The sequence below is a fragment of the Poecilia reticulata genome, chromosome 3, assembly GCF_904066995.2.
Source record: "Poecilia reticulata chromosome 3, P_reticulata-male-v2, whole genome shotgun sequence".
NCBI classification, from domain to species: Eukaryota; Metazoa; Chordata; class Actinopteri; order Cyprinodontiformes; family Poeciliidae; genus Poecilia; species Poecilia reticulata.
Window position 1 is genome coordinate 28,012,856 of NC_088832.1, and position 27,189 is coordinate 28,040,044.

A 27,189-nucleotide genomic window follows, 5' to 3' on the forward strand; every position below is an offset into this window, starting at 1 on the left:
TATTTTGCTCAGCACAGCAGCCGCTGGCATTCTTACATGTGAAGCCTTTGCTGTGATGAAAAGTACTAACCCTACAATTCAACAGCAGTGCAAGAAAGAAAATAGAGCTCTTTGTTAAAGCAACAGTCACTGTAACACACATCAATGTGTGAAACAATGGAGATCGGCAGCAGAACAAAAGAGGTTAAGGCTAAAATGGCAACAATTGGACGACACCTTACTCAACGAAACAGAAGGGGACAACAGTGGCGTTTCAGCAACCGGGTTTCAGTTCAGGAGCTGCTTTTATCCACAATAATCCCAGCTGCTCTTAATGCAACACACAGTTAACTGAAATATCACTGTAAAGCTAAAGTCAGAAACTGAATTTAAAAAATATGACTGATATTTTTACAGGGTGACAAGAAGTGACATGCTTCAAGCATTTATTTTGATTTCCAAATGAAATTCAAAATCTACTTTTACCTGAAAAGACGACTTTGGAACAATGTTCCAGTTTCTGGTGTAGGATCTCAGTACTGGCTAAGCACAAAGAATGTAGCAGTTCGCTCTGGGTTGCAGTGCTGCTGTTGCTTATACATCTTTTTTCCTTCCACTTGACTTTCCATTATCTGAAAGTCAGGGTCCTAAATGGATAACATACATCAATGTGTGTGGCAAATTTGATTTGATCTTATTAAAAATAAGGTTTTCATGATATTGCAGTGGATTAAGATGAGCCTCAGGTAGTTTGCATGTTTCCACCAAAGATCTTTACCATCAAGAGTAATCAGTTTGTATAATCAACTGCAGATTTTCTGAAAAAAAAGCAGAGCCAGTTAATTTATGTGGTTATCTTATTCTGCTGAGATATTTAGGGTAAAGCCAAGTATTCCAACACCTCCACAAACTAAAAATACAAGCATGTAGCATTTTAGCAAGCGTACATGGACAGATGCAGTGATGCACTCAAAGCAATTCCTCCAGCATCAGTTCAAAGGTAGGCGTCTACCAATCTGTCCACACAAAAAAGATGAAGAAAAACTAAATAGTGCGAATGAAGAGCTGCCAGTCACATGGGAATGCGGTTCAAGTGACTGGCGGTGCTGACAGAGCAGGTGTGCCGTTTGCTGCTCGCTATGCCTTTGGTCTGTTATAGCTGCAAACAGACAGAAGATAAGACTTTTGCTGTGAAGAACCAGTGTAAGATTTAAACTTGATTTACTGACTTGCAGTAATAAAAGATTTTGTTCTTTTAAGGCAGTGTGTCACATTAAGGTTATATCTTATAAAGTGGAACAGCAAATGGGGGTCAAGCAAGACACAGTCAGCAGTGCTCTCAATGTTCAGGATTCTCTCAGAGTTGATTGGGTAAGTAACAAGAAAAACTCCCATTTTAATGTTTTAAATGTGCCACTGATGTCCTACAAATCACTAAAACCAGTTTCTATCTCACCTTTGGGGCTAAGATTAATTTGCACCCATATTTAGCTCAGACGATTCAGACACGTTATACACCACATACATTAATAAAGACAAAACATACAGAACTGACCCAAAAAGAGGATCAGTTGTCAAACCAAAATGGAGATGTCAGTCATTGTTCTGCAAGGCGACAAAAAAAAATTGGAGGTCTATGCCTTTCCTTCACCATTTTTTCTCGTTTTGCAACAAACTGTCACAGTATGACAAACCTCGGTAAAAATAGCATAAATTTGTAATATCGTAGTTTTGCAAAAAACATTCAAACAAACATGCATAACATTATTTTTTGTAATTTGAAGCAATTATTTCCAAAATATTCTACTATATTGATCATAACAGGAATGATTTTCTGAAGCATTTATTTGTTGTTAGCTTGAATTTGCGATATACACATTTTTAATCAAGTAATTTACTATTTATACAAAAGTTTTAACAGGTCGTGGTTTTTAATAGGTCGTGGTTTTAAGTCAGCTGCAGTTTTTCATCATAAGATTCCTGCACTTCAAAATCATTTTAATGAGATACCAGAAAAAGCATAAGAATAAACAGAGTTTCTCTGTCTAGACAAAGTATAGAGTAATGAAGTATTACCCACTCCCTGTTGTGCATTTCCAGTTAGTTGGCTGAAAATAGGATACTCAACTTTTCCTTCGCAAGAAGAACAAAATTGTCTCGGTGGAAATATTAGAGAAAAGATGTGAAAAACTAAATGACCACCAGCTAGCTTCATTGCAGAGATTTCTATAACTTTGCTTTTAGCCTATTTTGTACAAATATAAAAAAGCAGAAATTCTCAATGCCCACTCTACTAGGACACTGGAATGAACAGGACTCCTTTAACAATTTTGGCAATTTCCCCAATACTGCAAGCCCCTTGCTGCAGAAAGGGCAGCACATTCTTTCTGTGCGAGAGGAGGTGCTGCAGCCTCCTGTGTCCTGCAGTGGTTGCAGGCACACTCCAAGGCCTCCGGTCAGGAGATTTGCAATGTGCTGTCACAGCAGGAGGCATCAACACCCACACAAGTTTGAACAGCAGCTATTTAATAATGTACGCCTGCCCCTAACTATACAGGGCATCCTCTACAGGTGGTGCTGCCTTACAGTTTAAGAAAAACGAATTAAAAAGTGAGACATAAGTGCAGGAAAACTCCACTTCAGGTGACAAAAAATGCACTGTAATGTTTCACTAACACAGCAGCACAAGTGTGTCGCATGAGGACCCGAGTTGACAACCCCCAGGGGTTAATGATGAGTTGACAGTAAAAACAAACACTGTCACATTTAATTGTGTGTGAATCAAACTCTAAAACTAATTAACAACACATATGGTTAATAAATACAATCGGTAAGGAATATTTTGTTGCTAATATATTACAGTGTAATATTAAATTTAATAAAAGGTGTAAAAGCAGAATTGCAATCATGACTGAAATTAATATTTTTACCTCATTAAAAATTTAACTCATGCCAAATATTCTGAACACAATAACTGCATAATGTCATCTGTTTTTGTAATACAGAAGGTGGCACATTATTAGACCTGTCAGGATAAATTTTACTAGTGGATAAATTGTCCTACAGATTCCTGCGATAATTGATGACATAGCTTTGGGACAATTTTCATGTAATATAGTGATGGAATAATAAAGCAAGTTCGCCTAAAAGACTAATAAAACTTAAGTACATGACACTCCACGTTGGAACTTGAATATATTTTAAGTATTTCCCTTTAAAAAAATAATCAGAATAGAAATGATCAAGTTCATTTTAATTTATCATGCAATTAATTGATTAATTGCATATTGCAACAGGCTTAAGTGCACATCTTAGCATTTGTTCATGATATGCAATGAAAGCCTAAGTTAGTAAAATAGGCTTTGATTTTCAGATGAACATTCAGCTATGTATTTTATTCAAAGAATGTTGATACCAGATTGTTGAAAACAATTAAAACCCTAAAAATAAAAGAAAGTAATTGATTTTCTTTTTGCCACTACATGACAAATCACAAGCAACCCTACAAATGAAATTTCAATATCAGTTTCTCTACCTATTTCACATGTGCAGAGTTTGCAACAACACCGGTCTTCCTGTCTGAGTTCCTGAAAAGACACATAACAGTGTCAGACTTGTGACTGACAGGACGTGAACATAAGCACCACAAACCAGGACCGGGCCCAGCAGAGTATCGCTTCACTGCTTCAGGCGAGCTTGAAGGCCCTAGCTGCTATCATGGGAGTCAAGCTAATAACCAGCTACTACAGACTAACCTGTTATACTCAAATTAACTGTACAACACAGAAACCTGGGCCACTCAATCAGTGTTGAGCCTTGGTTGCTCATCACATCTGCAGCTGACCATTACAGTCACTGGAAACCCTAATTAGTCACATTCACTGCGGGGGAGAGGAGAGTGGGCCGCTTTCCCCTGATGCCCTGCCTGTTCAGCAAACACGCCATCAGCAGGCTCTTCACACATCAGTGCACTTGAATAGCACAGTCAGCCTGTAAGCATCAACACAGGCCTGGATGTTGACACAGACAGGGAGGAGGCTCTTGCGTATGGCTGTGCTTCAAGGTCCTTTTTCAATCAAGGACCTCTGTAGATGAGTCAATGGGCAGTAAGGATGCGCGCCGGTAAAGGAAGACCATGAGTTTTGTTGTCACCTGCTGAGAAAGAGTCAGGGTACTCAAAACACCACTTGTGTTTTGGCTCAGGGCCACAGATCTGGCTTCAGAAGCAGCGGCACATGGCAGGTCTGCTGCCAGGAAACAAACCTTGTTTAGAGATCAGAAATTAGTCACTCAAGCAGGTCCTGCAACCTTGTAGTCACATACGCAATTACTACACAAAGAATGTAAGAGTAGAGACACAAAAAATGAGGATAATATAATGCCAGAGAACACATTTGTGCTGAAAAGTCTATGTTTAAATACATCTAAGAGGGTGTCTTCAATTACAATAGCATTGAATTTGTAATTAATTTTTAAAGTCAGTTCAAAAAATGAAACTTCTAATGCACAGATTCACTACACATGCATACACACTCAAACATACACTCATAAGTATATTGCAAGTATGGCTGCAAATGACTACTTTTTTGTAATCGATTGTTCTATTACAATTGGCATATTCTACAGGTTTTTCATTACCGACTTAATCCTTTTTTATACAATATTAGAAATGCATTAAAATACTTGAGTTTTGGATGAAACATTACAGACAAACATGTTTTTATCGTTAATGTAAAATGTATTTTTTTGTAACTTTAGCATAAATACTCTTCTGATTGTGTAGATTTTCAGCAAATTGCCTTTTTATGAGTCTGTATACTCCAGTTAGCAATTAATCGATTGCTAAATTAGTTGGTTATTTCAATAACTTAATTGGTTCTGCTCAAATTGCAAGTACTCATTTCTAGTAATTTCTAGTATGGCTCACAGCCAACGAAAGCCCAAAGTAGCATTTTTCAGAAAGTTTTCATATTCCATAAGATTAATAAAATACGATTTTCGAATGCACAAATGTTATAGCTTTCTTATGTCCTACAAAATCATGGGAAAGGCTGCTGACATGATTATCCAGCAGTATCAAGCATGCTTAATGGAAAGCTAAGTGATAGGAAAAAAATGCACAAGCAACAGAAATAACAGGGGAAGCTTGAGAGGGTGCTACAAAGAGCCTCCAAACACAAACATCCCAATGAAATGGGCAACAGCTGTCACATTGTTCTAGCTAAGCCACTCGGGAACCAGTAATACCATCAGAAGTGCCTTACCAGAGAAAAAGGACTCGACTGTCACTCAATGGCATGATCTACTGTCCTGCAAGTTTTAGATGCATCCTCACTCTAACTCAGCTTAATAAAATGATTGCATTAACTCTTCAGCCATCAAGTTTAGCAAAGGCCTGATAAAGAGCCATTCATTTGATTCAGGTGTGTTGAGTCCACGTTGCACCTAAAGTCTGCAAGACGGTAGATCTCAAGTGCTAGGGTTGCAGACCCTGGTCTATGGTCGTCTTTAGATGAAGAAAAATGTTTCCTGGAGTCTAAAGAACCAGTGGAGGGGCACAGAATCCAAGTTTCTTGAGGTTTATTGTGAAGTACCATGCCATCTAATGGTGTTGATTTGCAATGTTATCAAGTCCAAAGTCAGAGAGCTTTATTCTTCCCTCTGCTGGCAAGCTTTACGGGGATGCTCACACTGCTAAACATACTAATATCTGGTTTAAGGTCCATAATGGGAGTACACAAGATACGTCATAAATGCATCATACCCGCAGGCCGGATTCAAATCCATGAATCCGGCCTTCCCTTATACAGGTCACGTGACATGAGCCCACTTGGCGAATCACGGGTGAAACACCTTGAGGTGTTTTGTGAAAGGGGCTATTGATACAGCAAGTCATGCAAAAGAAGCACTGACCAAGTACACAGCTGATATACTATAATGGATACTTTTCAGTATGCCCACTTTTCTGTATCAAAGATCCACATTTTCACTGGTCTTAGGAATTATTCTCATTTTCTGAAATACAGAATTTTTCATCAGATGTAAACTATAATGTACATAAATAAAGCTTTAAAATTAGGGATATAATCGACCAATATTATTGTAGTCACTTTTTTTTTCTTAAGGGGGGAGCAGTATTTGTTTGATCATGTGACAGTGACAGTACAGGACTGTGGGGAGTTTAACTGAAGCAGAGAAGCCATGCTGAAGTCAGCAATGTGGTCATTCATTTTAGTATATTGAAAGCGTCAGGAAATTAAATATCCAATATTATTTGCATAATATTGGATATTGATAACGGTCCAAATTTTCATATCAGTCAATCACTATTTGAAATGTAATCACCGTATGATTACATTTCTGTAATTTTTTCTACTTTCTGAATTGAATTATTGACTCAGCTTAACCTTCCAATGGTTAATTTCTCTTTTTATTGTTTCAATACAAGAACTAAAACAAGTTATTAAAACAGGACCACATGTTGGAGTTTAGGTGTCTTATTGGCATTTGCAAAGGAACATGAAATGCCTGCCGCATGTGCTGCTGGTCATGTGTCACTCTGGGGCTGGGAAGCTGCATGGATGCTGCTAAGTTACCAGCCAACTGAGGTCCAAGAACCGCCTGAAGCCTGTTACAGCCGGCTAATGCATTCTCTCCACCTCCCCCTCCACTTGTGTTCTCTCTCGCTCTCTGTCTCTTGCTCTCTCATGCTCTTCCTCCCCATCTCTTTCCCATCCGTTCTTTCCTAAGCTCTCTCCTTTTTCCATGAGCTGCTGCCCTCTCCATCTCCAAACCTTCCCCCTCCCCCGCGTCTCTCAAGTGCTAACCACTCTCCTACAGCAAGCTCTTTCCCTACTGCTTGCACTCACATGCACACGCACTCGCAGAAACTGTGGCGGCAACCACAACAGTGTGCAACCACCCCCACACTCCAGCAAGGCTGTGTGCAAGTGCCTCTGGCTTGCCCTGACCCACATCTTGATATAGCCCTAAGTATGCTTACAGCTAAGTCCTGAAGACACTCCTGCCACTCTTAGCCTAATCAGGCCTGACCTGCTGTCGGCGCACAGGGCAGATAGACAGGCCAGGCTAGACTGACCATTATCATGTTGAAAGCCTTTCAAACTGCTGTAGGAACCGCCTAATAATCACCTTCCCCCACTGCACCACTGATTGCAGGTTTCCAAGCAGAGAGGCACACGTTCTACCTCGGATAGTTAAACATTACACAAATGACTGGTATCTGTGCCATGAAACACAAGATTTTTTAAAAAAATTATCTTCGTCTGCTATGTTAGTTAACTGTACGTACATGTAAGTTGAGGAAATAGGTTAAAGGGCAGTGAAAACAAGGTGGGCTGAGAGCATGATTGGGCCAGTTGGTGATAATCCAGGTGTCGACCTCTGCAGTGTTCGGTCAGCCTGTTCTAAGGGTTTAATGTCTTCTTACAGTCATTGAAAGTACCAGAGAGACAAGAGACCATCATGCTCCCCAACCTGCTGCTGCAAATTGCTGGTCAGCTGGCTGAAAGAAAGCTTCCCAAAGTAAAACCAAATATATGGCTGCTTGAAAATGAAGGATTTCTGCAAATTACTTTTTTTGTTAGTCTGCTTACTACTAGCCAAGCAATTCTCTGTTTAACCACTTTTCTTCTTCAGACAATTCTACTAATCTCGTTACTGTTTTCTTCTTACAGAAAGTACTCTTGGACCATTTTATGTTTTTTTCATCCTTTATGTCTTCTTTTAGCTGCTAACTCTGAGTGGGCTTCTGCTGAAGATCACTTCCAGTCAAAACAGAGTTGTTACTTTTGACTTTTGCCACTTGTTTGGTTAGGAGGACTGCTGCCTTAACAGTGGCTAAGTGTAAATAGATGGGTTTTATTACACTCATAACTTTTAACAAATTCGACATGGGTATCAAGCAGCTGACTGCAGGCCAATTTGCTGAGCAGATCACCTGACAAATGAGTTCGTATCTTCTTGCTATGCTGTATTTCACAAAAAGAAAAAAAACTATAAGAGACAATATTGTCAACAAAAACCACTTGAACACAACTAAAAATTGCAGAAATTTTTGACTTATGCTTAAATATGCGTATCAAAACCAAAATAAATGTGTCATTATGTAATGTATACATTATGTTGGCAACAATAAAACTAAGTGTTGCTTTGCTGTTTAAAATAAGAGATAAGATTGTTACACATTTTTGTTTTAAATGTGTGGAAATACTTAGTACACATGGTATTTCATTAGAGGTTATCAAAGCTTTATCTCATACCTGGCCATATCTAGCCAGAGAACCACATAACGGCTAAGGACAGATCCATAAAAACAAATTTAAAATTTTACCTTCTCCTCTTTGCGTTCGATAGCTGCTGGTTTTCTGTTTTCGTGCCCTTTCTTCTGACTGGAATCAATCCAAGAACAGCTGGATTCGTCCTGCTGCCTGAAAGCGTCCTCCAGCTGGGGGAGCAGATCAGGCAGGAGGTCAGGAGGATCCAAGGCTTCCAAGTCTCCATCCTGGGCCTCTGATGGCATAATATTGTCTCCAAAAGCTTGGTACCCATTAGTGTTAATAACCCCGCAGCTGATCTGCTGCTCAGAGGGCAGGTGGTTTGTCATGCTTGGATAGCAACTCACTGACTCGCCGAACAGCTCTGATGATTTGCAGACTGCCTGGGTTTCTCCAGAACAGCGTAAGGCTCTGAAGGGACACTCGTCTGCCTGGCTAACCGTTGTTCCAGAGTGCAGCTGACTCACGTGTGCTGTGGACTGGAACTGGCATGCAGTCCCAGGCAGTCTAGGCACTGTAGTAGTAATTGGTGTAGTAGTGATGGGCCTACATGAAGACTGCTGACTGAGACTGGGTATTTCTGGCTCTCCAGGGTAGGCAGGGAACTCCGCCGCTTGGTAAGCATGAGCTGAACTGACAGAGCATGCAGGCAAGGAGTGTACTGCAGATGATGGATGTATGGGGAATGAAAGGTGAGAGTCCTCGAGTCCTGATCCAGAGAAGGCCGGACTTCCCCTGACCAACTGGTAGCTCCCCTGCTGCTGACGTGTTTGTAAGCAGGCCCTGCTCAAAGAGGCATTCTGATGTTCCAAAAAAGGCTTACCTGGAAGACTCCTGGAATGAAACTGGGATTCTCTTACAGGTAGTTGATGTGGAGAATGGTGTATCTGCTGCTGGCTGCTGGACTGACCTCCCTGGAGAAAGGAGAATGTGGGATGCTGCTGTTGCTGCAGGCAAACACTCGCTGTGGTAATCTGTTGATGCTGGTTTAGCAGCTGTTGCTGATGACTGTGCTGTCGTTGGAGCTGTTGTTGTCGCATTCTCTGTTGCTGCTCAGCTTGATGACCAGAACGGTGCTGCTGCTGAGTATGTTGTCTGCCATGAAGTTGCTGGTTGTGCAGTTGCTGATGACAAAGTTGTTGTTGTTGTTGCTGCTGCTGTTGAGATACATGGTGAAACATGTTCCCATTTTGGTCTTGGTTGCCCCACATTGGGCTTCCAGTACTGCAGAACAGACCGTTGGGTGGAGGTACTTGGCTAATGGTGGCACTATGGTACTGGCCATGTTGCTCAGGACCCACGTCACAACCTGTGCTCCGAGAACCAGAAAATACCTGCCCCAGGGGATTCTCTGCCTTAACGCCAGCATAATGAACCATCGGCTGGTTGTAACTGGGCACAGCTTGTTGGGAAGAGACTGGTGGCATCATTTCTTGATGCTTCCCCGGGCCAAGTGCCTCCACTTGAAGGGGTTCAAAACCAGCACTGAGATTGAGCTCATCCACAAGCGACGGTGCTGAATGGAAACCATCTTCATCCAGCCCTTCCAAACCCCCGACAAAGAGGTTGGGATCGTCAAAAAAGTCCATGACTGAAATCAGAGGGCACCTCTGGATCCAAGATGGTCCCAGTGAGTCAGTCTTCACAGTTAGAGCATCTCCATTATGTGGTGTTCCTATCAAAAAGACAAAAAACATTTTTAAAAGAAGCAATTTCTTTTTGATAAATATTTATTGAAAATGACGGTTTGCGTTAATAATCCATCAGCACTTGTTTTCATGTGTAGAGCAAAGCAGCTGGTGTAAACCATTCACCAGCAGGTGCCTCTTCCTGTACCCTCAACCCTTTCACAAAAACACACACCGATATGCACACACAAACACATGCACTCACGTCAACCCCCCACCTATGGAAGGCTTGAAGCTGCCTGCTCTGCTACTGCAGAATGTGTGGGAGGTGCAGACAGCTGATAGAATTTCAGCAGCAAAGGGCAGAGGCTGAGGAGGCCCTCTAAGCACATGCATGCGAGTGCTCTGCAACCACAGACCAGCGGAAGATGACAGAAGCTTTCCCAGGTCAGTCATTACATGCTGACTTGCACTCTGAAGCCCAAACACAGACATATTCCCTTTAAATGTTTAACATGAAGCTTCAAGAATGGCTTTGCTTGAATATATTAACAGTTTAAATCACATTAAACATAGACATAAAAAACTTTGTCATATTACAACAGCAACACAGAAATTATTTTTTTTCACCAATAAAAACCTAGAAAGTGTGCCATGCATTTGCATTCAGCGCTTTTCACGCAGCTGATCTGTAAAGGCCTCAGAGGCCTGTTAGAGAACAACAACAAACAGCATCATGGAGACCAAGGAACACACAGGAGAGGTAGGTGGATGGAGCAAAAACAGGCCAACCACAGAGGATACAAATACACCCAGAGCTGCAATGAAAACTTATACGTCAAAATATTGATTTGTTAGAATGGACCAGTCAAAGACCAGACCCAAGTCTAATTGAGAACATGTAGAAAACTTTAACATAGGTATTCACAGATGATCTACTAACAATCGGAGTTTGAGCCACTTCGCAATTAAAATAGGGAATAAAAGTCTAAGTCTCTAGACGTGTGAAGCGGGTGAAAATATTAACAATAAGCTACAAAATTATTGGTAGCCATCTTGTAAAAATGACAGGCCTTTCTTGTACTCTATTGAAAAAAGACATCCATGATGCACAGAAGGCATAAATCGCTAATGAAAGGAATTTTTTTTGTTTGTTTGAACATCCAAACATGTTCAGTTCCATTTTAGAGGTTTACACTACAGTCAGAACAAACCCTCACCAAGAAGGAGCCGCTGACAAGCTTGACAGTTAGTTCAGTGTGGTTAGGTTTGAAAATCTCACCTCTGGTCCTCCAGACACACTTCTTGTTATTGTGGCTAAACATCTAAATCTTTGCCTCGTCTTAACTGTAAAACTTACTACAGAAAGCATTTAGTACAAACTTGTGAAGTGTTTGTTTTGGAGCATGAAAGTAATTCAAGGTCAACACCTTTTCTGTCCACATTGATGTACAATTCACTTTCATGTAGACACCAACACCAGTGGTTAACCAGTTTATAATGGGCTTCAGTCCTAGCTGGTTACTGGCTTAGTCTTCAATGTCCTGATTATTATTACTGTTTTATCAAAGAGTGGCATTTTGAGTTAGATGGATGAATTTGGATATAATGGGTTGTTCAACCAAAAAAGTTATTTCAACCAATCTTGCATTGTTCACCAATCTAGCTTGTAGACTATGCTTCAAAGCCAGGTGTGTGCCAGGAAACCTACCAATTTAGTTGAAAATTTACTATAAATATTCCACGATTATGCCACAAACATTCTAATGATGACAAAAAGAGTTTCAATGGGGTGCAAGGAACCCTAAAGAAATATTATTGAGTGTCATGTATGAATTTAATTCCATTTGAACCATATATAAATACTTTTTTCTGGAAATCACAAAAGTTATGTGTTCTATAATCATTTAACCCTAGAAAAAGAGCAGTATAAATTTGGAAATTAAAGTCCAATATTAATGATGACTCATTTCCATAATGACTATATGTAAAACCTTTGAATGAAACTATACATAAACATTTTAAAATGTATAGTTATCTAGCTGTAAAATCAGATTAAAAAAGCATCACAGATATCTCAGGTTGAGTCTTTTTCTTACTATGGTAGACACTGTGTCAACAGTTTTATCCTTTTTGTATTATGTATTTCTATATTTCACAGAATGGATGGAAAGCGATTAGGGATCAAAAGATTAAGGAGATGTAGTCTGCTTTCTAAAGAAGATAAAGAACAAACTTATCGAATATTGGTTGGATAAATGTCACAGTCCTGTGACGCTGAAGCACTTAAAGATTTCCTCTGAAATATAAGAGCGAAGTACCATATTGCTTTTTTAAATGAACTTACTGAAAAGCAAATATTTCACTATGAAGAAAATATGTTTCTCCTTCAATATAAATTTTAACTACAGTGTTAAATACAGAAGAGATATAAATCTGGATTGACATGTCAGAGGGCTGAAATAAAATCTGAATTTTCCAAGAAAACTGCAATCAGTCTTTGAAATATCACAGGATAATTAATCAGAACTCAATTTAACCTACTGCTAGTGAGCATGCACCACGACTAGATTAATGGAAAGTATTTCTTGTTCAAGTAAATAAAAGAACTGTAAATTTCTACTTTGTTCAGTCAGTAGCTCATCATATACAAAGCATTTTTCATTTATTAACAAAAATAAATGTCCCCAAAATTTTAAAATGTTAATTATTTGGATGGTCAACATTAATTTGAACTTTATCTTGGTTAGAGAAATGTACTTTAAGTCTAGTCGTCCACTCCTAGATTTTTTTATGAGTAATTTAATTTACTTAATTTAGCATTTTAGGTCTGAGTAGAAACCAAATATACATTTAGGGACATGAGTAAGTCTTAATGTTTCCTTTCAAAGCGGAGTGTCACACAAACAGGCCCAACATCACATTCAGCTTCGACTCCAGACTGGCAGCAAACATGAAGTCATTCCTGTTTTTGGTTTTGGCAGTAATTCAGATTTTAATTTCACACAACTTTCTTCTTGCTTGGTAACCTTGACGTGTTGTGATCAGTTACAATAAGACTGAAATGCTAAGTCCCCCATAACATTTTGATAAGGTTTTATGATTTGTCTCGAGCCGTTTACTTTCAAAAACAGCAGACACAAGCTCACCGCTACCTCAGTGTTTTGCCATCTGTGAGAAGCTTAAAGGTTCATTTTCTTTTGCTAATGTACTTAAATAATGATGGAAAAAAAGACAGATTCATGTGCATTGATCATTTGTGATGACACCTCTGGGTTTGTCCTAAAACAACGATCAATAGAGATTCAATATGTGTGCCCTTTTGACCGCAACCCTAAAGAAGTTAATTAGCACTAGCAAAATAGATTTATCCCACATTGGAAAGTATTCCCAGACATTTTTTTGCAAAAAAATATTTTGGTCAATCTTTCAAATAACATCAGTGACATTCTAATAAAAATGTCCATGAGGGAGAGAAAACAGTTTAAGATGGATTTACCAAACAATATTTAGTATGAACATTTGCTCCAATCTCATACACCTGTGAGGATTCAATTTGATCAAAAAGACACAAATAAAAAATACAAATACAAAAAAGGCACAACACCGTGCAAAAGCATTCATACTTCTTTACCTTTTTATCATTTTGGCATGTAATGTGAACCATTAGAGTTCTGTGTTATAAAGCAGTCAATAATGGACAAATTCCATAATAAAGGAACACTATGCTTTACTCTGAAGACCATCAACTAAATTTAGTGAAACCAGCTGTCTTGAGTAGTTATGTAATTAGTAGAACAGACTCCACCTGTGTGTAATTTACTTTCTGTATAAATGCAGCTGTTCAGTGACGGCTTCGTAAGCTTGTTAGATAACATTAGTGAACTAACAGCATCATGAATGTCGAGAAACAACGCAGACATCTCAGGGATGAAGCATTTTTTGACATGGCAGGACTGCCAGGCTGCCAAAAATCCAGCCTGCAGTTTGAAATCACATGGAAGAAGGTCAGACAGAAACTGAACTTTTTGGTTTATATGCCCAATGTCATGGCTGGTGGAAAACTAATGCTGCATGTCACCATAAAAATGTGTCTGCCACAAGAGTTTCAATGATTGGGTGAAAAATCAAAGCAACAATCCAGGTATGTTTTTCATGAGGTAACATTTTAACATTAAATGGAGCTCGAATGTTTTTATATAATTACCCCATTTTTAACCAGGGATGTATATCAAACCAAATGTAGGGTGAACCAAATTACTGTTCACATAAGAACTGCCAGCTCTGCAATGAATGTTGACCAAATCTTTAAAGAGAACGCATTTAAGCTCTTTATTGCTGATGTATAAGGTGACACTTGTTTAAAGCAGCACAAGTTTTAAAAGGTAAAGTGATGGTAAAATTAAAGTAATTAAAGTACAAGTAGTTTGTTTCAATGTCAAAACGGCAAATTTCAACCAGAATCAACTTTTCAGTTAAACCTTGTTGAGATGGCAGTTATAAGTTGCATTAGATGTTTTTTACCGGAGCTGGAAAAACTGATTATCTGGAGTTCGGCATGTGTCATGAAATCAAATCGGAAAGAAACTTTTGTTGTAACATTCACCAGTATGATTGTGCATGCCATGAGTATGATTGTGCCCTAGTTAGAATCAAACCATATTTATGTGGTAAGGCTCAGTCAGACTCTGGGGCAAGATTCAATTTGTTTCTGTATTTATTTTAACTGAGTTTGAGCCATTTTGAGAGACAATAATGGACAAAAGACTATTTTTAGATGTTCAAAGCCAGGACCTCAAAAGACCAGCAGCAGTAGTTAAAGTTAGTCCTATGAAGAAGTGGTGTTGGTCTGACAAAAAATAAGGAAATCTTCAAATGGCAAAATCTGTGCGGTATGGTAACTCTGATCAGTTGCCTTTGCTCCAAGAAGATTCTGGGAGGGTATTTTCCTAATGATTACGAACAAAACAGCAAAATGAATAAGACAAACTATCATGGCATGTCACCAAGCTGTACCTAAAAGTGTTCATGTTTTCATTAAACCCAGCCAAACGAATAAAAGTAAATCTCTAGAATAACAATGCAACCCACTAATGTCATATTGCCCATGCACTCAGACTAAAACTAATATGCCTACTCATTACTGAATTAAACGCCTCCCAGCTGGCTTCAGACACAGACTCGGTTCCTCCTTCGTGGGTTTCCAGCTGTTTCCTTCATAATCATGACGTCCACGCACGTGCAGCACATCAACAGAAATTTGACCCCTTAAAAACTGGGACCTGAAACGGCAAATGAACCTAAAGGACTACAATGGCAACTTCTGCGCAACTCAATCCGTTTAAACCGCGACTTTGGGAATATAATCCTGGGATTAACGTGTGCAGAGCTGGCCATTTAAAATAAAAAAGTAAGAACTGCTGCTCCAGAACCCAAGGTTTAATTTAGCCACTTATGTACCCCTATGTAAAAGTAGCAACAGGTCCCATTTGGTAACCTTTTAAATTGTTTATTTTCAGCTACACCGAAACAAACCAGACCTGGACTCTGGGGTGAGCAGCATTTATTTGATCTTCCTGCAGAAATGGCTTCAGCCCCCGTGAGCTCGCTGTTTGATGAGCCAATGAAGCGGCAATGTGTTGCGCTACTTTTAAAGCGCAACCGAGCAAAAACGACACGCGATGCACGTGGGATATTGGCTTTAAACAATGTAAACTCTCAGCCTCGAGCTGTCCGGAGGGGGGCGTCGCACGTGGTCAAACCTTCACTTTGGATTCAAAAGGTGTCGTGACGTTTTTCCACGGAGGACATGGTGGAGGAGGGGGAGATGAGGTGCTGGTGGAGGCCGAAGATGGATGGAGAGGTCGTCCGTGATGGTGCCCGAGATAATAACTAGTTCGACTTTCGTTTCCATTGAATTAAACTATCGACGTTTTAATCCTGCTTGCATTTACATAACGTTCACATTCTGACTCAACCCGGTTGGTCGCTGTCAGTTCAGGACCACCACCAGAACCACCAAGACGGAAGAACTACTTTAAAGGTTTATTTTTGGTTACTAGACAAACTCTTTAAGTGAGGCTTGTCTATTCGAGTTGGTCTGAAGGGAAACTTTTAAGTTTCGGCTGCTCGACGGTGTCGTGTCTGGCAGGAGGATACACGCTCAGATAGGCGGTGTGTCATCAGACAGCTGAGCCGACCCTCACCAACTGACTGTCCGATATTTGACAGCTCCGAGTCTGAATGAAACGGAACCGTTCGAGTCCAAATTCAACCTGCCACAAGAATGAAAAACGGGTGTTATTTCTTACCTGGAAGTGACCCCTAAAGCGCAACTCCAGGCGTCAGTGTTGGCAGAGTGTTATCGGGCGAAGTTGGAGCTGTGTTGTTAGTTGTACTCCTGCTGGCGACCACGGCGCAGCGGCTCTGGTGCTGCTGACGTGACGGCGATAACGGCGTATTTGCATATTAGTGACTCTCTCTGTGATTGGACAGACTACAATCCGCTAAAGTAACCCAGTTTAAAGTAAAATATAGCGCCGATTTCCTGCGTATGTGTACCTGGGCGGACTGTGCGCCCTCGGCTGTCCCTCTGAGATCGGCTGATTAAATCATGTTATCAGCTGGATAGTCACTGTGTTGACAGAGTGCATAAGATGGCCGCGTCTATGCCACAGCCAATCCGGAGAGGTTTTACTTTCGCACATGGACCGGAGTGTCTTCTAAATGCGAACGTGACAGAAGTGAAACCCACGAGCTGAGGCTGTGGGCATATACTGACCTCTAGTGGTGTTCACATGAATTTTGACAAACACACGGCTGTGTATGGATATCAAAAATGCAACGTCTTAAAAAGCACACTGAAAGTTTTTTTTTTTACATATTTCAGCTGGATTTTTTTTGTGATTTTTGATCAATCACTTATATTAATTTTGAAATGGAAGCAAAATCACGATAAAAATCCAAAAGGTCTTCTGACCTTCCTCAATAGGGTTCTCAAAGGTGCTTTACATGAAATGATAAAAGAAAAACCTACCCAGTGCATAATTCTGCTATCATGTTGAGATAATGTCAACAGGATTTTGTGTAGCTTTCCTCCACAAATTCCATGTTGGTCTCATCTAATCTGAGCACCTTATTTCACATGTTTGCTTCTTTCATGTTATTGTTTATAGACCACTTCATATGGCTTTCTTTTACCAGTCTTTTATAGAGGTCAGATTTGTTAAATGCCTCGCTAACAGATTCTTCCACTTGAGTTGTGGATTATAAATATCTAGATATTTGTGGTTTTTATCTGACAAAATGTAAGAAAGTTTGGGGTGTATTAATACTTTTGCAAGGCACCACCAAGTGCAGTGCCACGGAGAAAGTAATTTTGTTTTGAATTTCCAGGGCATCAGTACTATATCCAACCTAAACTCCCATTATTATAGATTTTGTAGGCAGCTTCTCTCCTTCTGACTGCCCGGCCTAGATAAAATGGTGATGCCAGCAGATGCTAGGTCTTCACAAACCATTACTGTTGTGGAAATTTTGCACTGGACCCTAAGCAACTTGGATCGTTTGCTTTTCTCAAGACTCTTCCTCTAGATTCTAAGAGCTTGATTTCCAAATTAGATAAATTTCCTTTTGATCAATATATCAAACTGTTTGAATACAGTTGGGTAGATCACAAAGAGGTCAAAAACAAAAGGACAAACATCATGGTTTAAAATGGTCACATAAAGTAAAGACTGAAAACAAATGATTATATTAATAATAAAACAAAAAGAAATCAATCACAGGGGAGACTATACTCTATCGTCTCCCGTGTGACTATACTGTTAATTTTCATTCACTTAATTAAGAAGATGCGAGTTGGCTGACTTTTTCCTGGACATTTATTAGAAGAATCAACACTGGTGAGAGTCGAGATGCTCAGGAGCCACAACCATTTCCAAGTTGGAAAGGGCTGCATGAACACAGTTATTTCCTGCCCTAAATGGATACATCACTGATGCATTGCATAGTGTGTCCTAAATAGATACTCCACTGACGCACGTCATTATCAGTTTAAATTATCTGGGGCAACGTTCTGAACAATATGCATTGAGAGAACCATCTTTTCTGTGTGCATGCCAGTGAGTGAGCGTAGGCACAGAAAAACCAAACGGTGCCTTATTGGCTGAATGCCCTGTCCTGTCATGACTGAGCCACATGGCTGTATTTCTTTAAATCTCTGAGCCACAGATAATTTTTTTAATGCATTTCTGTCCTCTTAAGATGGCACAGATAAGTATTAACGCCAGCTATATATGGATGAATATACATTGAATAGCACTGAAAAGTCAATTTACTAAGTGAAAATGATTTCAAGCCTTTATTTCTACTTAAAGATGTTCTGCTTCCAGCTAATGAAAACACATTTAGGATTAGAGTATCTCATCTGGATGATGCCAATAAATTTATACAGAAATGTGGACTAAATAAAAAATGTTTAATACTTGTTCTGGTTAGTTTTGACGCCAATTGGGTGCTTATGACACATAACCACAGTAACAATATATTGTTTTTACAACAAGGAACAGCTGATCAGCATCTCAAAACCTAAAACAATACCTGAACAAAGACCCCAAATCCAAGAACAGTTGAAAAGGAGACTTCATGGATGCAGAACAGGAACCAAGAGAAGAAAAACAGGAAGTTCAAGCTATGTCCTCAATCAGTCATAGTGGACAAGAATCATACCCCCGACTCCAACATTTCTCTGTCTGGTCTTCTAATCATACCGTCAAAAATTTAAAGAGTGGCAGAAGCAAATGAGGTGGATTAGTAGTGCTTTCTAACAACTGATGGATGTAATCCAGAATGTGTTACTGTGAAATATTTTCTCTGCTGCCTGGAAATTGAGCTGTTAGCATGTCATGACAATCAAGAGACTTTCATAAAACAGTCTTCAGTCAGAGGCCTCTTCAGATTTGCTGCAAGACCGACTGCTGCTGGAGATTCGTCTATCCTACAGCATCACCATCAAGAACTCCATTCAAGTTCTCTTGGGATACGTTAAAAAAAAAGTTCCGTTCAAAATTTGTTTTTAGATCATTGCTCATAGGTTTACCTTCACCAAAACTTGAAAAAGTAGTGCCAAATACTTCTATGGACACCATACATAAGGTTAAATTTAGTATCCAAGGTAAATTGCTGATATAACCTTCAATTTAGTGACTAAAATAGAAAAAAGGCTGCCTCATTTTATTGCAAAAAAAAGTAGATTTACAACTTTTCATAAAAGTTTCTGGTTAATTTCCCAATTTAAATATCAACTGAACACAGAATGGCTTTAAAAATTATTTTATTGATTTCAGAATAAAAAATGTACATTTATGTTGTGGTAAGGGAACCATTCAAACCACAGAAATGCAAATAAATTTAGAGTCCAGATTGCACAGAGACTTTTCTCTGAATTTTGTACAGTAACAAGCAATTACTAATCATACAGGTTTGACCACCATATAAGGTGTTCTAATGTAAATCCTTGGAGACAACTTCAAGCAAACCAGTCAGGTTATATTTGGAAAGAACTTCAGCATCAATCCACACCAGTCTTAAGAACAGAAACCGTAAAATAGAAAACGCCAGATTTGCATCAACATCTTGGTAAATTAGTATCAACATATGCTTTAAATAAACTCCGTGCCGCCCAGATGGAAGCAAATGAACCTTATAAAAATAGTTTCCCTCAAATTTTGTGACGACATCTTGCAGACAGGAGTTTATGGGATCTCAAACATTTAAGGAAACCAGACACAAATTCAGAATGGAAACTTATCTACATAGACCATTAATAGCCAAAAGGTACGTAAAGCATTCAAAAATCATTAAAATCCAACAAAATAAAACAAGCTTATTTATGTAGCATCTCATTTAAAATTACACTTGGCTGCTCTGCTTTACACATAATAGAAGTTACATAAAACCAAAATAAAAACTGTCTATTAAAACAAAATAAACCCACACAAATCATGTTAGGCAGCATTCCCCGTCTCTAGTCTTCAGCTCACAATGTTCTACATGTATTAAACTTCAGCACACATGATGTAAAGTTACAGTAACACAGCAGAGTTCTGCAGAATTAAGCCCTTAGAATAAGGTGTGTTAGAACAGGGATGCTTCTAAAACATGCAGGACAATGTGACCTGAAGACAAATGAACACTACCTTAGTGGATATTGGGGGGGAAAAAAAGTCTGAATTAGTTTCAGTCACTCTGCTGTATTAAAAAGAATAAAAGCCCAACAAATACAGTCCTAAGCCAATTTTATAAGTGGTTTTTTTAATTAAGCCATCTACTGTACTTACCATATGTATACAAAGTGCTTTGTTCATACATCTGACCCCCGTTTGGGACTTTATATCCCTGTCTAACTAAATGTGCATGGAGCAGAAAATGAATGACAGACAATGCACTTTGATTGCATCACAGCCTGAATGACGTAGCTTGGACATCCATTTGTCATTTGCAATTTACACGTGATACAAAACTATTCTTCCTTGTTCTACAGCTGTGTCAAGAGCAGCCTACTAAAGAGCTTTTAAAGCTGAGCAGTAAAGTGGAGATAAAAATTAAGTTCTCCCAACCATTTCAAGAGTCCACTACACAAGCAGCTGAAGAAAGCCAACGGTGTAGCAGTTGACGTTTGTCTCCATCTAGTGGCCAGGGCACGCAGTGCAGTTTCAGCTCTGAGGAGGACCATCTTCTTTGCTGAAAGGTTGGGTTGAACCAGGCTTTACCCAAGATAACCCTGACACCTGTGTTCCTCTGTGATATTCCTCAGGTCGTTTCTAAAAGGCAAAAGAGCAGAAGATATATATATATATATATATATATATATATATATTGCGGTCACACAGCAGCTAAACAAATTACATGCAAATATCTTATCCAAACCTTAACTGAGTAAAGTTCAGCAGATTTCAAGATATTCATGCAACTTACCTTGTATGTGAACATCCTCTCTTTTGCCTCTTCATGCAGTGCTGGGTTCCATGGAGAGAAACTAAAACCAATGGAGAAGAACGACATGATTTCAAAGTGCAACTCTGTTCGCCGTCAAAGATTCTTCCAAGCTAAAAGGTATGCAGGGTGTGATTTCCTGTGGTCAGCAGAGGAATGTCAATAATGGGGACAAACCTTATTGCGTAAGGATCATCTATCTTAGGCTGGTCAAAAAGATGACTGTTGCATAGTTTGACACTGTCCACCACTTTGCTTTTGAACAGCTGTATATCTTTTTCATACCTGGAGAGGACAAAGAAAAAATGTGGATTTCCATTTGTAAGCAATGGGAAAAAAAAAAAAATAATTTCCAGGGACCTTAAAGCCTTAGTGATCGCTATTGCAAAAAAACAGCTTATTTTTTATTTTCAAATCAGTAATTACAGTCATCTAAAGGAATCTATAAAAATGTAGAAAAATCACTGAATCTTAAGATTTTTTAAATAAAAAGTCACATTAAACATGAGAAAAAAAGCCCGACTCACAGCACTGCTGCTTCTGGGTTTAGTGGCTCCGTTGTGTTGATCTTGTAAAAAACTGTACGTGCATACATCAAGACTTGCCAGATATGGTTGTGATTCCGTCTAAAGAAAGATTAGATTTATGTTTACAAAATGTTGACTGTAAAACCACAAGTTGACTGCATTTTACAAGTTTAAAACAAGCTGCCCTGAGAGGGAGTCTATTCCACATAAAAACATACACAATCTGATGATTTTGAGAATGTAAAATTGTTTGCATTCCAGAGGGGAAAACAACATACCTCCATTTGGTGAAAGCTCTTCTGACATCCAGCTCTCCAGATACGGGGTCGACAAGAGGATGGAAGACTGGGATGTCGAATACCAATTTCTGAAATTAAAAATAAGATTTCTCCTGAAGATTAGGTTTAGGGGAACACACATTTCTCAAGCCAAGTACATCTAAAAGGCTCTTTAATTATAATCAGTGTTAAGTAAATAAAGTAAAAAAAAAAAAACACTTACAGGACACTCCCCGTCTGGATAGTTGTCTGGAATATACACAGTGAATTTGAAGACACCATCTTGATACAAACCATGCCTGATGAAAATGACCCCAAACCACACTAAACAGGAGAGAGAAAACTGCCTTTAAGAAATGTTACACTTCAACTAGAACACAAAAAGTATCAATGCAGGGAAAATGAAATGGAAAATATTTCATAAATAAATAAAGCATAAGATCAACATTCAGGTTCTTAAAATTTGGTGGTGCATTGATTCTTACTTAGTGCCGACTTGTAGGATGGCTGGACATAAATTCCAGGGAGTTTCTGCTTAATCACGAGTGTGCTGCAGGTCACATTGCAACAGGTCTGATCAGTAAATATAAACTTGGATTTTCTATTAGGATGGAAAATAATAATAAAAAAATACTCACAACTCTGCCAGTAGAGAGTACTCCAGGTAAAACGGGCCATAGGAGGCATGTGTGCCATTGGCTGAATGGGCTGCACTGCCCATCGATGGAGGTTTGGTAATGGGGGTTGCATTCTTAGGAATGGGTGGAAGGACCTTTTTGCCAAAGTGAGTCCTGGCTGGGCTGGCTCTCTGGTCTGTGTGCCCACTCTGCTCCTCTTCAGCTCTCTGCTGGTTTGTTTTGGGGACAAAGAGGATCACAGCAACAGGTGAAAATTTGTTGTCAATTACAGAGGGGGCGGGGGAGAAAAGAAGAAGGAAAATGTTTTGTAGGCACATTTACAGTTGTCTGGCTTAATATTCATCAGATAATTGGATACAGATACCAGCATATTCAATTACAGTATCTTTATGAAACTGTTACACTACATCAGTATACGCAAGAGGCACAAAGCAGATCAGAGGAGCAGTGTAGTAATGAGTCTTTGAAAATACTACAAACACTGTTGGCATACACCGAGAGTGCTGCAAACAACAAACATACTAACGGAATTACTATAAGTTTCATCCATTACATCAGAATAAAGAAAACGTTTGCATGACTAACCAAAAAAATGAAGACACACCCATTCTGAAAATAGTGGCCAAACATTTTCCTATGGCAATGTCTGTCTATTATATCTGCAAAACTGAATAAAACAAAGGACTTTTAAAAAGAGAGTGGGTTTATTAGACTGTTTGGGCCAGTTTTCAGTGTACTAAGATTTTAAACAGCTACAACTTAAAACAACAAAAACATGCAATTATATCACTACTTTGGTTTGAAGTCTTTTAATCAAAAGTCAATTTTTTCAGTCTATTTGAAGCGGAATAGCAATAGGCCGTTGCCCTTCCACCACTTGATACACACTGCTGTTCCGTTTTGCCCCAAGAAAGACTACTTAACAATGTAAAATGAAAAATACTTGCAGGGGGCGGGTCAACAATTTACCTTGCGACTTGTGTTGGCAGACATGCTCCAGAAGGGGTTTAGGTTCATTACTCAGTCATAGGTTCAGATTGGTGTTGTTCTCGCATTAGCAGGTCCCACATCAACCACAGAGATGGCCATCCGCTGCTGCTGTTGTGGAAACATGGCACATTTAGAGGATCGCTACTGCAGCCGAGGTCACAAAAACAGCTAACCTGATTACATTTAGACAGACTCTTACGATATAGCCAGCCCACTTTCTAGCGAAAACTGAAATATATTTATAAACGGGGTGAACAAGGCATAGATAGGAAAATTAATTAGAGAATGATCTAAAAGAACAACTTGTTTTCTGCTAGCTTAGCTTTAGCTAACGTAGGAGTTTACTTGTGTGTTTAACTTGCTGAATTAATGTGTGGGTTCAGAAAATATGGTATGACGATTCATCCAGTGGCAAGCGATGAAAACGACATACAATGCACGGTAAACATACTTTTAAAAGAACAGCGAGTTCTGGAGTAATTTAGCCCAGATATGCAGCGCTTCATTAGCGAGCGATATAGACCTGCAAATTGGTAACAAGAACAGTTTAATTTTAGCTGACACCCGAATATAAAGGATTATAAAATCACCAGATGCAATGATACAGTAGATAAAGTACATACACACGCGTTGTCTGCTGTCAATTGTTTGTTTTCGTCGACTTAAGCCCCATCTGTAGCATTAGCTTCCGACCTTGTTTTGACGTTGCTAACTCGACTGGTCCTTTAATTTCAGCTGACGTACGTAAACAGCGTAGAGATGTGGCTTACCGTGTAAACTTCCAACGTGTAGAAATCCGTTTAAAACCGATTTTCTAAAAAGTTGTTTCCCCACTTTAAAATCTGCTGAGTCTTGCCACTCCTTTAGATGTCATACCGTCTGGCTGATCAATGTTGATAACTTGGAGATACTGGGATACACCGGAGTTCAATCTAACTTAACGAGGGGCGGTTCTTGTTGTGTGAATTGAATTCTCATTGGTCGAGGAGAATAACGTTTAGCAGCTGATTTGCTGAAGCTTTTGTCACAAAACGAGACAATTTTTAGCTTTAAAGGGAAAGAACCTCTTTTTATTCTGTAAGTGTAGAGACGTCAGATAAGCAATCAAATGGAAGAAATCGTACACATTTCTGGATCATTTTGTTCTATGAAGATCCCAGAGGGTTGGTGGAGAACATTAGAAAACAAACATAATTAGAAACAGGGGACACACCATGTGAGTCAACAATAAAGTTGTGGAGACGTTTAAAGTAGGAGAAAGTTATATAGCAAATCCCAAACTTTCACAATTTTTGCTCTTTGGTCCATTGTCAAAGAATGGAAAGAATATTGCATAACTTGAAATTTCCTAAGATAAGCATGTCTATGTAGGCTGACATCCAAAGACTGGCGTTTGTAAGAGAATCAGCATGTCTTCCTAAATACACACAGCCAAACAGGGTGGTGACAACTTTATGCTATGGGCTCTTTTTTCAAGGAAGGGAAATTGGTCAGAGCTGATGAAAAGATGACGGGGAATTTTTATAAATTTTTATTTTTATTATTTCTACATCATCAGTGTTGGGTAGTACAGAAAATCTTGTTTACCTTGATTAGTGATTCCTCAGTGTTTCCAAAAACAGTCAGAATACAAATCCATTCCATAGTTTTTGGATTGGAAAATCATTTATTATCTTCCTTTCACTTCTCAATTATGGACTAATATATGTTAGTTTATCATAAGTGATCTTAGTAAAAATTCAAAGGAGTTTATATTTGTAACCTGACAAAATGTACAAGTTCAAAATACTTTTGCAAAAGCAATTATTTGAATGATTGGTTTGTAATTGTTGGTGTGCTGCTACATATGCTGATAAATAAACAGAATGCAATGTAATGCATCCAATTATTTGAATAAATCCCTGAATCCATATTAATATGTACCCTAAATCACTTTAGTTACACACTTCTCTGTTGTTGTTTTGGTGTACCAAGCCAAGTCCCCAGAGGTCAGGGTGCATCCAAACCATATGTGTCACACATTTCTTAAGTTTTGACCACGCTTCATTGGAAGTTCATTCTGTTGATTGATTGATTTCCTAACAATTACCCCTAATTAGTTTTCTGGTGAGCAAGAAAAAAACTAATTTAATGCATGGATGATTGCACTAATTGGGAGAAATGACATTGTCCAAGTTTCAGAGTAAATACAAATTATTGACTCGATTATTGTTATCTGATTGTGTATTGTCCCAAGTGCACTTCACTGACAAAGGTAATTAATATCTGGCTCCTTTATTGGCAGTGCAAGGTCACCATCACTTTTTTGACATGCACAAATCAAAAATCACCTCAGAACAAATGAGTTCCTGCCTGCTTTGCCTTCAGTGACATTGGGATGAACTATCTGACCTAAACAAGAGTGCAAGTGTCCACAACACGGCTTCTGTAATGAGATTTTTGTTTTTGTCATTGATTCTTTATCTAATCAATTATTGCGACCTTGTTTGGTTAAACAAATACAGTAATGACTGTAATTAAAGTGTGAAGATTAGATTTTCTTATTGAATATGTGACCTCTTTGTACTAGAAAATGTAGATTCAGCTTTTACTTTCAATACTAAGGGTTTTTTTTTCTTTAAGAAAATCAAATGCCACCTTGATCTTTTGGAAGTTCAGTAGTGCTACAATACAATAAATAAGTAAATAATTACTGAATTGTTTAAAAATAATTTTAGTTATTATTCAAAATAAAATTAAAATACATAAACGCTTAAATAAGTAGTATATATATTTTTTCAAATAACATCTTAAATTATGTAGCAACATTTTTCAAAGTTATTTTATGATTGTGTGCTAATGATATTTGTAAGTTGTGTAATTTTATCTGAACACACTAACCATTACAGTTAGTGGGCAGGACTAACAACTCTCTAGTCAGATACAGTTGTTCAACCAATCAGATGTTAGGATCTATTTAACCAGCCAATGACAGCTTAAATCATTTTATAGTTCAATGCAACACATGAACCATTAAATAATGTAAGAAATACTCTAATATTTCATTATAGTACATTTTACTTAGTTTTTTATATATATATTTATTATTTATTTATTACATTGTTGATACTTTCAGATATTAATAGACATGTTTATCTCTGTAATCCTTTATTTGATACTAAATAAAAAAACAACATTTCTAAACATACTAGTTTTATTAGAAAGCATAAATTATTATATTTACTCACACTAACAAGGCTTTTTAGGCTAAAAATCACCAGGGCTATTATTAATAAACCTTTTTACTGAGTCATAAGACAAAATATTGTTGTTCAATATAATGTTTAAAGCTGCTAATATCAGTTTCTTCTCACAATTTACGGGCAGTATAAAACACTGAGAGTTTTAGTTGTTACTTGAGAAAGCATCACGCCAAAAACAAAAGAGTTTTTGCTTGAGAAAAATAATTTCTGAGGCATAAGGTGAGACAGTAAAAATACAGATTTTCACGTGAGAAGTAAAGAATTTCATGGCGTCTGGAAAGAAAACGTGGATATTTTTTTTTAAAGAGCCGAGACACTAGTGAACAATTTAGCCTACGCAGAAATTAGCCTGAAAAATGACCCTTAATGGAGCTCTGCACACCGGTAGACTGAGATTTCAGATCTAGAAAATTTCACTTCATGGTAAGAGATACTTTAAAACTGGACAAAAGATTGTGACAGACAGACAGATGGATGAATAGCATGCAGCTCTGTGGCAAGAGAGACATACTGTAGCTTATCTTTGGAGAAAGATGGTAGGAATGTACATCCAACAAAGTGAAATAAATCTTCTAAAATACAACTAAGATGTTTGGACAAAAATATATAATTAAC

General features: G+C 38.4%; 2 protein-coding genes across 11 annotated transcripts in view; both read right to left on the minus strand.

The window, feature by feature from the left end:
- The window catches only part of chd9 (chromodomain helicase DNA binding protein 9), an 89,227-nt gene extending 72,720 nt beyond the window's left edge, over positions 1–16,507 (minus strand). For all 5 annotated transcript variants that reach the window (XM_017304001.2, XM_017304003.2, XM_017304002.2 and 2 more), the window contains exons 1-2: positions 16,216–16,507; positions 8,333–9,951 (exon numbers count right to left, since the gene is read on the minus strand). In XM_017304001.2, coding sequence (XP_017159490.2) covers positions 8,333–9,865 — 1,533 coding nt within the window. In that variant the 5' untranslated portion in view covers positions 9,866–9,951; positions 16,216–16,507. The remainder of the gene's footprint in view (positions 1–8,332; positions 9,952–16,215) is intronic.
- Positions 16,508–19,221: 2,714 nt separating this feature from the next.
- aktip (akt interacting protein) lies at positions 19,222–24,265 on the minus strand. 6 transcript variants are annotated; one of them, XM_017303826.2, is made up of 10 exons: positions 24,103–24,265; positions 23,312–23,437; positions 22,343–22,551; positions 22,190–22,254; positions 21,928–22,028; positions 21,705–21,793; positions 21,427–21,525; positions 21,077–21,184; positions 20,882–20,942; positions 19,222–20,727 (listed from the first exon to the last, which is right to left on the minus strand). In XM_017303826.2, the coding sequence occupies exons 2-10, from the start codon at positions 23,357–23,359 to the stop codon at positions 20,620–20,622; spliced, it is 888 nt and encodes a 295-aa protein (XP_017159315.2). In that variant the 5' UTR covers positions 23,360–23,437; positions 24,103–24,265; the 3' UTR covers positions 19,222–20,619. The 6 variants fall into 6 exon arrangements, with proteins under 6 accessions (XP_017159315.2, XP_008403786.2, XP_081461528.1 ...); XM_008405564.2 differs by having other exon boundaries at positions 23,312–23,440; XM_081605402.1 differs by having other exon boundaries at positions 22,343–22,548; positions 24,103–24,264.
- Between the last annotated feature and the right edge of the window lie 2,924 nt (positions 24,266–27,189).

Excerpts from the sequence above, each read along its gene's own strand:
- aktip (XM_017303826.2), bottom strand. The coding sequence starts at position 23,359 with ATGAACCTAAACCCCTTCTGGAGCATGTCTGCCAACACAAGTCGCAAG. Across the intron at positions 21,794-21,927 it reads ATCCAGACGGGGAGTGTCCT|AAATTGGTATTCGACATCCC; the intron begins GTAAGTGTTTTT and ends TTTTAATTTCAG. Across the intron at positions 21,185-21,426 it reads AACCCAGAAGCAGCAGTGCT|GTATGAAAAAGATATACAGC; the intron begins GTGAGTCGGGCT and ends TGTCCTCTCCAG.